The 13,514-nt window shown below is 40.9% G+C and overlaps 1 protein-coding gene across 1 annotated transcript in view; it reads right to left on the reverse strand.

Annotated features, from left to right (window-relative positions):
- Prmt2 (protein arginine methyltransferase 2) overlaps positions 1-13,514 on the reverse strand; it is a 58,495-nt gene that overhangs the window by 14,235 nt on the left and 30,746 nt on the right. The window contains 4 exon segments of the mRNA XM_087208011.1: positions 1,939-2,102; positions 2,830-2,995; positions 5,743-5,925; positions 6,784-6,894. Coding sequence (XP_087064137.1) covers positions 1,939-2,102; positions 2,830-2,995; positions 5,743-5,925; positions 6,784-6,894 — 624 coding nt within the window.

Genomic DNA, 13,514 nt, shown 5'->3' on the forward strand with positions numbered 1-13,514 from the left:
TACAAACAGCTCACTATGGCACATGAGCCATAGGTTCACAACTAGACAAGTTTCTCTTTCAGAAGGTTTTTAACTATGAGTTCAATACCCTCCTTAGTTACTGGACCATCCAAGTTATCTATTTCAGCTGAGTGAAGAGTGGTAGTTTGCAGTTTTCAAAGTAATCCATGTGCTTCATGCACATTGTTTAATTTATGTACACAGAGGCCCAAGGGAGGGGAGTGACCAACCCAGGACCAGCTCAGCAGTGCTTAATTCTTGCCTTTTTCCCTAGTCTGCTGCTACTACAAAACCATTCTGAGGCTGGCAATTTAGCTCAGTGGTGCCAATGCCTGCCCTGAAAGCACAAGGTCCTGAGTTCAATCCCCAGTACAAAAAAAAAAAAAAATGTTAAACATCAAAACCCTTCTGGCTAGGACTCACAGCTGAATCAGGGAAAGACACTGGGAGTGAACCCACTTCATCCTACCTGGAAGTGAATCCAGGTCACTGCTACACATAATTTAATGAAAGGTGGAAGGGTTGAAGGGAGGGCAGGGTGATGGGGAAAAAATAAGAACTAAGATATATCATATAAAGGTACAAATTCCCAATGATGAATGTCATCACACTGTACACCTAAAATGTACCAGTAAACTTAATGAAAAAAAATTTAATGAAACAAAACTGGAATCATGCTGCACATACTCTTTGTACTTTAAAACCACTAATATGTCCTCAAATCTTAGCTCAGATTATTAAAAATCTTTCTAAAACATAATTCTAATGACCATATGGATTGTCATAATTGTTTCTATTGTTTCCAGTTTTCTTCTATTTGAATAAAATGGTGTTGTCATGAACTTTTTTGAATCTAAAGTTCTGTACTTATCTGTTTCCCTAGGACAATTCCATTTTAAAATTTTTAATGCTTTTTGGTGCTCCCTTTGGCAGCACATATACTAAAAAGTTTTAATGCTTTTTGACACACTTTGCCCTATTTTACCTCAAAAAGCTGCATCAATCTACACTTCCAAAAAGCATGCACAATATTGCAATCTCCCCACAACCTCAACAATACTGGGGATTGTCAGATGTTAGATGACTGCCCAGACAACTTCCCAGGACAGAAATATTTAAGTTATTCTCTCATGACATTCACTGAACAAGGCTCACACTGCCTTCTGTATTTCTCTGGGGTGTTGCCTTTCCCACTCCTCTCCCACCTCCCATGGGGCACTCACCTCCTGCTTTTCTTTCTTTCTTTTTTTTTTTTTTTTTGGTACCAGGGATCGAACTCAGGTCCTTGCGCTTGGCACAGCAGGCGGCAAAACCACTGAGCTAAATCCCTGGCCCTCCTCCTGCTTTTCTTCATGCCTTCTTGGAGCTCCTTGTGTCACACAAGCTGCAATTCTTATATAATAGTTTCACTCACCTTACGATAATTTATTAATATATAAATGGTAATATTTCATCAAATATTTTGTTTAGTGTTTTGTTCTTTAAACAACTTTTGTCACTCTAACATCAGAAAACTTTTAGTAGTTTTATATTTCCCCCTCTTAAACACACAACTCTTTACCCATCTGAAGTTTAATCAGTATGTAGTGTGAAGAAGGATCTGTTTTTTCCCAATTAATCACCTGTTTCACCTCCATCTCTGGCTGACTACATCCTTGTCTCCCCAAGTGGGAGTGTGAATGACAAGGAAGCATACGAGGTATATCAGAAAATAAAGTGACATTAACTTCAACTTAAGTTGCCTATACAGGTACTTTTTTTAATGTTAAAAATCCAAGACACTGACCTAGTGTTCATACAAGAAATTAATTATGCCTCACCTTAGGAAAAAAATAAAAGCTAATCATGATTTCTGAAGATCCCTAAGGCAGGCCAGGGTGTCTAGGTCCAGAAGCTCCAAAACCCCACTGTCCCTAGCCAATACAAGCCAGCCCTTACCAGTAGGCAGGTCCCCATCCACTGGGACACCAGCACGTCTACTTTCTCAGGCAGCACAACATCCTCCACCTTCTGCTGGAACACAGTGATGGTGTCGGCAAAGCCATTCTGCAGGACCAGCTGGCCCGTGTGCTGTGCCATCTCACTGGCCTCCACAGCATATACTTGCAGCAGCAATGTGCTCATCAGTGCACGTCCTGACCCTGTACAGTGGCCTGTGTCCTCTACTCTCCTCTTGGATCAGAGTCAGCACAGAAAGAGGCATGGTATTGGACAGCAGTAGGTGGTGCAGATCAATGCCCACAGCTCACCCCCTCAGGTGGCACCCAGGAAAGGTGCAGCTGCTAACTCTGCTACCCACCCACCCTGCAGATGAACAGAATTACCATACACCCGGCTGCTCCTGCACTCAGCAATCTGACCACTATCCAGAGAGCAGCCAATGGCATGAGAGCATGGTGGCCTGAGGGGCAATCAAATCCAGGCTCATACAAGGGGTATCTGGGAGGGCTCTGGGGCTGGTCCTGCTGGCAAAGTCTGGGCAGTTTCCACCATTAAGTCAGCATCTCAGCCACCGTGTCAGGCTCTGTGGGGACGTGCCATGAAGGGAGGGCAGGGAGCCACAACACTGACTCCATGAGATACCTTTCAATATTTAACTGCAGTAAGAGCTCACAAAACAGTCCCACAGCACAACTTACTCAGCCACTTCCAACCCGCCCTAGGCCACTCCTAGCTGTCTGTGGCTGCACATCCATCACAGCTCCCCATCTGCCTGACATGAGCCTAACTCATGAGGACACACCAGTACCACTGAGTCATCCTAGAGCTAACCTGTCAACAGCACCTATCAGACCCAGTCACCACCTGGGGCGCCACCTTGTACCCAACTCATCGCCTTGGGCAGTGCATAGTGTGCACAGAATAGGCTGATGATGCCAGTGCCACAGCCAACATCCAGGATGACCTTGCCCTTCAGGGACTCCTTGTTCTGCAGGATAACACTGTGGTACTTTGTTGTCCGTGGCTGGTCTGCCAACATTTCCAAGTGAAGTTTCTAGAGGAAACACACTGAGCATCACTGTGAGGCCACAGTGGGCAGTGAAGGGATGAAACAAACTTCTGGAACCCTCTCAGTGCAATCCAGGGCCACCTACAGATTCTCCCTTCCTCTCCTCAGGAGCCAAGTGATCAGGGAACAATGAGGCCCCCTCCCAATGGAGGAGTAGACATCTTCCCCATACTCAGTGGAATGCTGTATCTTCACCAAGTTATCTATCAAAAGAGAACACTGAACATGTCACAGGAGAGCTGCCAGGGAGGCCCAATAAGCTCCTGTTCACATATAAATTTATCCCTTGATTGCCTGTGGCAGGTGGAAATTATAACACCCCTGGCTGGCCCACACTGCATAGTGAGAGAGGAAAGCACCTGAGCCCAGGGAAGGCAGAGAATGGCCTCCTCAAGGTACTGGCAGAGCCCCTGGCTGTTGCAAGGACACATGACACCCCAGCACCCTCAGGGGCAAGACCCAGCATAGAAGAAGCACCACTAGAGGCAGACAAGTAGCTAGGCAGGAGTAGAGCCCAGAAGGGCTCCCCAGACCTCACCAGCACACACAGGAGTCTGGATGAGGACCCTTGCAGCTCCTCACAAAGACACCAGGGCAGAATGAAAACAAAGGGGCAGGGGGCAGGAAGCTGATGGAAAGGAAAGTCAAACCCACTCATCTGCCTACAAGCATCCACTTTAAACATAAACACAGACACAGACTGGGTAAAACAAAGGACAGGAAGGCATGGCACACTCACACCATGGGAGGAGAATTGGAGCAGCTGTACTGACTTCAAGCCAAAGATATTTCAGGGCAGAGAATGTCCCAAGGTCACAACAACACAGGAATTTATTCATCAAAAGGATACCATAATTCTAAATATTTCTGTGCCTAATAACAGCTCATAAAAATATAAGCAGCAAAAACTAACAGAAATGCAAGAAACAGAATCAGTTACAAGTAGAGTCTGATGCCCTCCTCAGTAACTGACTGAAGCGGACAGGGCTCGTCAACAAATGCTTACAACAGTAGTTACTAGCCCAAAATGTCTAGGGATATATTTAACAGAAAAGGTAGACCACTGTGTACAATAAAAACCTTAAAACTCTGAGACATGAAACAAGGCCTGAGCAAAGACAGGAAGTGGACACCACAGAGATTCACTCCTTCCAAAGCTACACACAATCTATGCAACACCAACTAAAGCTCCAGCCAACCTGTCATGGGGGCACAAAATGATGCCTTTCAAAACAATAAATGCTAAGGCTACCAGGAATATGCTGAAAATAGAATGGCTGTCCAGCTAGCTCTTAGACTTACAAACTACAGTGATGAAAAAAACAGCAAAAAAATAAGTGAATCACCACAATAGGCCAGAGATGCCAGAGGGGATGCTTGAAATGTATGATAAATGTGGCATCTGCCCAATTACCAGGGCTGGATTAGCAGGTATTTGTGGGAGGAATCTAATGCATAATAACGTCTCTTCTTTATCACAAATAAATCCCAGAATGCTTTAAGTATTTCACTGTTTAGAATTATAACAGTTGTGCCAGAAAGGGTCCATAAGCCTGTTACTGAAAGAAATCCATAAGCAGCAGCTGTCTTTGTGCCAGGAGTGCAGGCCAAGGGGCTGGCTTCGGCTTTCACTGTTAATAGACCGAAAGCTCTAACCATTTATATACAGTAGTAAATGGCTTTCAATTGTAATTTTTGACTTGGAAATACAACATATGTACGAAAAGTGAATTAGAAGTATTGGTACAGATGATCAAATAGTTTACATAGCAAACCCTGGGTGTTTCCATAGCAAACCCATGGGACACTTGCACATCCCATCTTCCCACACAGCCTGTAGTCATGGACTCTCCCTGTGATAAGAACTGCCACCTGATTTATGGCACAGACCCCTGCTCCCAGTGTCACCACTTTGCTACACTCACACCTTTATGTAACTGAATCACAAATCACATGTGCCTGCTTCCTTCCTCCACTCAGCAGCTTCTGTAACATTTACCCCACAGGTAGCTGTTTATGTCTAAACTGGTTGTAGCCTGAACCATAGGTCATGGGCCTTTCTCCATAGGAAGAAAGCAAAAAGATTAATAAACTAGTGGGCCAGAGTTTTAGCTCGGTGGTGTCACAACTGCCTTGTAAGCACAAGGTCCTGAGTTCGCTCCCCAGTACCAAAAGACAAAAAATAAAAAAATAGATTAATAAGCTGGCTATTTCTAGGTTATCATTGTTCACTGATTTATATAACTTTTTCTACTTCAATTTTTAAAGTAAAATGTATTATTTCTTTTAAACTCTGAGAAAAGTTCATAATCCCTTACTAAAATAATTTCTCTAAACCAGGTCAGCAAACAGCAGGTCTTGGGTCAAGTCCAGTCCCATCTGCTTTCATATGGCCTCCAAACTAAGAAGACTGTTGCATTTGAGTGGTTATTAATAATAAAAAAAAGACTTTCTGACATATAAAAGTCATGAAATTCAGCTATCAGTGTCACTGAATGCTTTATTGGAGCACAAGCATGCTCGGGTCACACGTGCATAGCTGCCTTCACATCACCATGGCAGAGCCCAGCAGCTCTAACAGAGACACTATGGTCAGCTGAGCCAACCAGGAAATTTGTCACCCATTCCAAACAACCAGAAGATCCAGACCAGAAATTATTTTTGAAAACCTAGACCCTAAAACTAAAGAACCTGCCGCCGGCCCACTGAGCTGGGAATCTGCAAGGCCGTACCAGAGTCCCGTAGCTCCCGAAGTACTCCTCATCCTGCCATGTGTCCTCGGGGTCACGCTCCTCCACCTGCCTCCCCACGTGGTTCACTGGAATATACCCACAGCAGCCTGCCCGCTCACCCCACCACCAGTCGGCTGTGGTTTGCCTCAGGATAAGAATTTTTTCTCCCCTCAAAAAACTGAGCTGCAAAACAATCAGAAGTAGAAAGACATTCAGTTACTTCATCTCAGTGGTGACTGGGAGATAAACTCCTGTCAGCAGTGACACAGTCGGGGATTTCAAACAGTGTCCACAGGTAATGCCAGCACCTAACAAGCTATGAAAGTCACAGCAGCATCTGAAAGATTTTGTGGAGCCTCTACCTAAAGGAACGACACAGCTTCATTCATACAATTTAAAAGAAAGAGCAAGCTGGGCATAATGGCACACACCTGTGACCCCAGCACTCTGGGTGGCTGAGGCAGGAGGACCACAAGTTTGAGCACAGTCTGGGCAACTTATCAAGATGCTGTCTCAAAATAAAAGGTCAAAAAAGTACTGGGATGCAGCTCAGTAGGAAAGCCATTGGGTCAAACATCAGTATGAGAGGGAAGAGAAAAAGACTGGGGAATGCAGGCAGGCAGCCAGGAAGGGCAAACATTTTCAAATGGTTTGGGGCAGAACTTTTCAACAGCCCTTCATCATACAGTTATGCTGTAGCAGACTCAAGTCACAGGAGGCTCACTGTTACAGAGCACAGAAAGCAATGTCCAAGCAGACGCTTTGGAAAGCCTCTAATGGTGGGTTCTACAGTGTGATTTCCAAGCAGCACTGGAGCTGGTGCTTCTCCCTGTATGGGGCCAAGGGCCCCACTCCTCATCCAGGTATGCTTGCATCCTACTGAGCCAAAATCTATGAAGCTGGGAGGTAAATGATATGCACAGATCTACGTGGCTCTAAATGTCCCATATTTCTTTAACTCAGTATGACCCTGCAAAATTCACATCTAATTTTACCAATAAATATGATGAAATTCATATATCACAAATGCTGTGTAGCTACCTGGGTCTCATCAGTGGCAGCATAGTCCGCAATGGCTACAAACTCCTCTGGCTGTGGCTGCACACTCTCCTGTAGGAGCTGGGCCTCGCCGAACCCCATGGGCTCCTCTTCCTGCTCCTGCCACAGAGACACAAGGACGGCACCATGGAGTTCCTTCTTTTCCAAACAGGTGACCAAGATGGGCTCAAACAAAGATTCCTATAACTGAGGATTTATTATGCAAATCCCTTGGGTCATCTTTACTAGTATAAATGAAGGCTGTCACCTTCACTCCACCTTACTTTAATCTCTGATATAAGATGATTTGCAACCTAAACAGAATGTCAACGGGAGCAGCAAGAAAAGGGGTCTATGCTTCACAGTCAATGCTTCCTGAAAGTGGAAACTGGTATACAAGAAAAAAACTGCATAGGTTTGGGTTCCAGGGACCTCTGTTCTCTTCTCTAGGACAGAGCTGGTGGGCAGAACCAAAGGTCTACGAGAGGTGTTGTGACCTGTCATATACCTATTATAAATATCTGTGGAGCCCAGGCAGCCCCTGGGACCCATGCTGCTGAGACCTGGAGGAACCCTGCCCTCTGCCACCTTCCGTCAGGATCCACAGTCCTGGAAGACAGCCCTGGACGTAGCACAGCCCCAAACTACATATCCCTGCTCAACAGACCAACATGTCCCAATTGACACATCTTTAACAAGCATTCTTAAACATAAAAGTAATTTCTGCTCACTTTAGGAAATGTGTGAGAACACAAAAGAGCACAGAAGAAAACAAAAACATACTGTAACTTCATCCTGGGATCGGAGATAACAGTTAACAAACTGGTTATTTATCCTTAACTCATGCACAGAGCACTTGTTGGGATCACACATTCTTGCCTTATGATGTTTCTCACTTCCTGATGCTGAATATTTCCCTCATATTCAATATGCTTCTAAACATGTATTATATATATATACATATATATATATATATAATACACACACACACACAGAGACAGTGGTACCTCAGTTCACAAACTTCTTTCCATGACTCTGGTTGCAAACCAAGTTGGACGTGAACCACATCAAATTCAATGGTTAGGTTCAATACTGACCTTATGGAGAAATTTGATTCAGTTCTCATCTAATTTGGTTTGCGACCAGAATTGTGGAGAAAATTGAGTGAATTGAGGTACCATTTGTACTGGGACTAAACTCAAGGCTTTCACACTGAGCTACATTGCCAGCCCTTTTTTAATTTTTATTTTGTGACAGGGCCTTGCTAAATTGCCTAGGCTGGGCTAGAATTTTAAATTCTCCTGCATGATCTTCCCAGAACAATGGGATTTTGGGCATGCACCACCACACCCAGCTCCGATCAATTTATTTTTGATACTGATGTAGTAGTCTGTGAACTACCATAACTTATATAATCTAGTTTTGTACTTTTAGACTTTTAGTTTTTTCTATAGTTACGCTAAGATCAACTTTCTTAAACAAAAATCATACTGCCTACCCCTGACAATGTTCTTAGAATAAATTCCTGAATGTGAAAATGATGGATCAAGACTCTTCAGGCCTTCATGACTTTTGATTCTACCACCAAATGCCTCCAGAAAGGCAGAGTTCCTCACTTGCTTGGGGGGAGTGGGATTTGGCCACATGAGTGGCAACTACAAGCTTCCCTGTACCCTCACCAACAATAGATATCGATCACCTTCACCTTCACCAATTCCCCGGGTAAAACTTACCTTTGTGTTACTTCCACTTGCCTTTCTTCGATTATTAGTGTGGTCAAGCAGGATTTCTTAAAAGTTCTGATTGGCCATATTTGTATTTTGCTAATAGCCTACTGCATCCTTTGCATTCTCCCTGTTGTGGTTCACCACTCCCCTCCCACTTTCCTCACACACCTGCTCTGTGCTCAACACAGACACCTGCATTCACACTCACATGCACACAATGGGTTTTTATTCCTTTTTGTATAGCTTTTTTTATGAAGAACATCTCAGACCTTTTTTATATTTTTGCTTTTCTTACACAATACCTCTGAGGAAAACTTTGGTATTTTCAATGACTATAGAATATTTAATTCTAGTTGATCTGTCAACCATCCTCTAGTGATTTTCATTTGGTATCATTTCCTATCACTAAAATCCACGCTAAAACAATTAAAAATCTGCATATGTATCCATATGGAAAGACATTTTTTTCCTATAGGAGACTGGGTGGCCATAAAGATAAACAATTATTCAGACATGTCAGAACCTTCACATAAAGGGTGTACCACTCCCCACTTCACCAGCAGAACACAGTACTTTCTGCTGAACACCCAGCAGCAACAGGTATCATCACTGCCTCCAATATTTGGCAGTGACAGGTATATTGTTGATTTCAATTATTCGGTCACATTGTTTTCATGGTTTTTGGTTGCTTGAATCTGCTCTTCGGTAAACAGCCTATTTAGTTTGCCCACTGTTTTATTTGGCTATTTGCCTTCTGCTTATCAGATTGAAAGAATTTTTTGCATATCTTATTTGCAATCTTGAGCAAATGTTTCTCCATTTATATTGCTATTGTAGTTTTTTTTCAATAATAAGTCAAAGTCAATAGGAATAGGGATAATAAGTCAAAGTCAATAGGAAGCACACAAAAAAAGATGAAAAACGCGAGACAGAGGACAAGACATGTGAAACTAACAAAAATTCTAACTTATATGCAAGCAGACTCCCTTCAAAAAAAGAAGATAAGGCAGGAAAAATAACTGAACAGTAATGGTAGAAATTTTTTCTAAAATTAAAAATCATCACCTCAGATTCAGGAAGCTTGACTAACCCCAAGCAGGATAAATACAAAGAAAATTGCTGAAAACCCAAAAAAGAGAAAATCCTGAATGTAGCCAGTGGGAGGAAAAAAAGAGTTCACTGCAATTAACAGAACAACAAGATAGTGGTGACTTCTCATAGGAAACAATGGAGCCAGGAGATGATGATCTGACACATTCTAAGTGTTGGAAGGAAAAAAAACCCTCAAACCTAAAATTCCATATCACAGTAAAATATACTTCAAAACCAAAATAAAAAACATTTTCACTCATACCAAGGCTGACATAACCTGATCAACAAGCCCACATGACTAACTGCAAAAATAGGCTGTTCAGGTTGAAAGGACATGAGCCTACAGAAAACTAAGAATGCAGGAAAACCAGAAAGGCCACCATGTAGGTAAGTACATAGAAATATAAGAGACTTAATTTTAAAAATGGCTTTTGATTGTATAAAGCAACAATAATAACCTATTCTGGAACCTATAACATGTAGAATTAAAATAACGTTATAACAGGGCAAAAATTATGGGTGCTGGAAAATGGAACTTGTAAGATTTTTACATTGTTGTAAAGTGGGAAAGAACATGAAAAAAATATGTATACTGCAAATTCTTGGGAAGACACTAAAATAATATATAAAAAAGTACAACTAATAAGCCAATAAAGGAGATAATATGTAATTATAGAAAATACTTTATTAATCCAAAAGAGGGCAGGAATAGAGAAACATACAAAGCAGAACTATGACAAACAGAAAAGAACAAGATGTTAGGCTAAATCCTATGAGTCATTACACTAAATGTTAATGGACTAAAATACTCCAGTTGAAGTGTAGAAATCATTTCACAGAAAGGAAAAAGACCCAAGAGCTAGACCAACGTAGCTTTTTACAAGAGAAATGCTTTCAGTACAAAGACCTACAATAAGTTGAAGAAGTATGTATATAATTATACACACCATGCAAGCACCAACCATAAGAAAGCTGGTACAGCTAAGTCAACATTTGAAAAAGCATATGCAAGGCAAAGAGTATTCATAAAGAAGAGACATACTTTATAAAAATTAAAATCAATTACTCTAGGAAATAAAATCCTAAATATATGAACCTAGTAACAGGGACTCAAAATATATGAAACAAAGAGTGACAAAACCAAAAAGAAAACCAGACAAATCCACAGCTACAGTGGACAATTTTTGAAAAATCTCCCAATAATTGATAGAACAAGTGGACAAAAATATCAGAAAAAACACAGAGATTAATTTTTTTTTTTTGGTACCAGGGATCAAACTCATGACCTTGCACTTGCAAGGCAGGCTTGGTGCAACTGAGCTAAACCCCCAGCCAGAGATTAATTTATTTTTTGAGATTGATTCTTGCTCAAACTCCTGGACACAGGCAATCCTCACACCACAGTAGCTAGAACCTACAGGTGTGTAAAATTGCACTCAGTTAATATAGAGAGAGCTGAACATTAACAATCCATATAATCTTAATGACATTCACAGAACACTACATCCAACAACTGCAGGAGATAGTCTTTGAAGTGCACATAAAATATCACCAGAATAGCCCAAGGTCATAAAGCATGTCCAGAATAAATTTCAAAGGCCTAAAGTTATAAAGTGTGTCATATTCTCTCACCAAATATAATCAAACCAAAATTAAATAACAAAATGATAAGTAAATTTTCCCAGATGTTTGGAAATGAAAATACTTCTAAATAGTCCAGAAAATTTCTATTTTGATACTGTATATTAAAAAACATCTTAACAGAACAATAATAAAAAAATGTAATGAGGGCCAGGGATTTAGCTCAGTGGTTCTGCTGCCTGCCTCGCAAGCGCAAAGACCCAAGTTTGATCTCTGGTACCAAAAAAAAAAAAAAAAGTAATGAATTGACTGTGTGAAGTAAAATAAAGCAGTGATCAAAGAAAATGTTGTATCTTTAAAGACATAAATTAGAGAAGAAAGGTTTAAAAATCAGTGATGCAGGCTTCAATCCCAAAATGTTACAAAAAGAAAATTAAACCAAAAAAGAGTAGAAAGAAAAGAAAAAGCAGAAATCAATAAAAGAGAAAACAGAGTAAAGAAATTCAACAGACAATACTGGTTCTTTGAAAAGATAAAATAAAACCCTAAATAGACTAATGGCTAAAAAAAATGCTAAAACAAAAGTAACCAATATCATCACACTTTTGTTCTATAGTGGAGCGTGTATTAGCAGCATTACTCGGCCAAGGATTTAGCTCAGTGGTTCCGGCGCCTGCCTCAAAAGCGCAAGGTCCTGAGTTCGATCTCCTGTACCAAAAAAAACCTAAAACAGCATTACTGAAACACTACCAAGATTCACAAGGAATCAGGAAAATTAAAAAATAGCATTTCTAAACCCTCCAAGTGACCAAAATTAAAGAGTCTGATGCTGTCAAGTGTTAGCACTACCGTGAGCTCCTGGAGACCTGTGAACGAGTGTGGCGAACTGGAGGAACAACTGATCTTTCCCCAGTGAAAATGAGTGTGTGCAATTCCTTCCACTGGCAATGCCATCACTGGAGCACAATGGACAAAGGCAGGTGCTACATAGTGCTGTGAGATGGGAAACCTGGAAATACATTAAGTGTCCAGCAAAAAGGGAACAGACAAAATGGGTACAAACCTACTGTGCAAGGGGAAGAACACAACAGGCCTGCACACACACTTATGGAAGCACAGTGTTCACACAAAGCACATGCCTACATACCTGTGAATGCAGTGTGCTCATACAAGGAACACTGACAGGATCTCAAAAGTTGTGAGGCTGAAGTAACATGACACACAACCAACAAGGACAAATCCCCCAGAAGTAAAGTTACACGAGAAGGGCAACCACAGACGACAGTGAGTGTGACATTACTCACCCAAACTTTAAAGAGCACACACAAAACAATATTATAAATCATTCAAGGTGGCATTAAAGCATAAAAACCAGTGCAGAAGCACACACATCAACTTCCTAATTCACAGGAGTATTTGCCTCTGGAGAAAGAGGAAGAAGCCTGTATTTAGGGAACAAACTTCCATCCACAGTATCATTATTTCATATGTGTATGTTCTAAGGCAAGTATAACAAAATGTTAACAACACTACACAATGTGTACTCCACTCCTTGTTTGCAATATTATTCTGTAAATATTCAAATATATAAATTTCCCAAAAGAAAAACAGGACATCCATGGAATTAAAACATTTTATGACTAATTCTAAAAACTAATGAAAGAAGCCAAATATAAACAAAATTCTTATATATAAAAACCCAAAGGAGGTAAAACAATCATTAAAATAAAGGAAAGAAAATACTAAAATTGACATCACAGACATGAAAATGATTTTTAAAACACTGTTTATTGCAGTATTCATTTAATTGCACATAATCAACATTCTTTAAAATTTAAGGTGATTTTACTGCTAACTTGAATGAAACTCTACATGTAGTGCAGGCAGAAAAATAACACGAAAATTGCTCTCCTCTGATGCCAGGCCTACCTTCAGCACCGCCAGTTCCTTGCCTGCAACTTCACTGAACACTTGAGAACTAGCTGAGGCCTTAAATGTGCAGCCCTGGATAATTGTATGTTGAAGGCATGATAAGCATTTCCTTGTAAGTACTTACGTCACTTCAGAATGTTGAAGACTCACATCCACTCTATTTCCTCCTTTATATTTAAGCATTGTACTGTTGGCAGCCACCTTCCCAGAGAAAAGAAACATTTCTCCACCATACCTGTGAGTCAATGCATAGCACTTTGTACTGTTCAAGTTCATGAAGCAAGATATATCAGGTGCAGGTACAAATTCCCTATGATGAATGTTATCATTATATTTATCTAAAATGTACCAATAAATGTTTTCCTTCAAAAAAAAAATTACGAAGCACAGGCTCTTACATAC

The sequence above is a fragment of the Heterocephalus glaber genome, unplaced genomic scaffold (genome assembly GCF_053883595.1).
Source record: "Heterocephalus glaber isolate CG9 unplaced genomic scaffold, H.glaber_assembly_v1.0 deba00000122, whole genome shotgun sequence".
NCBI lineage: Eukaryota > Metazoa > Chordata > Mammalia > Rodentia > Bathyergidae > Heterocephalus > Heterocephalus glaber.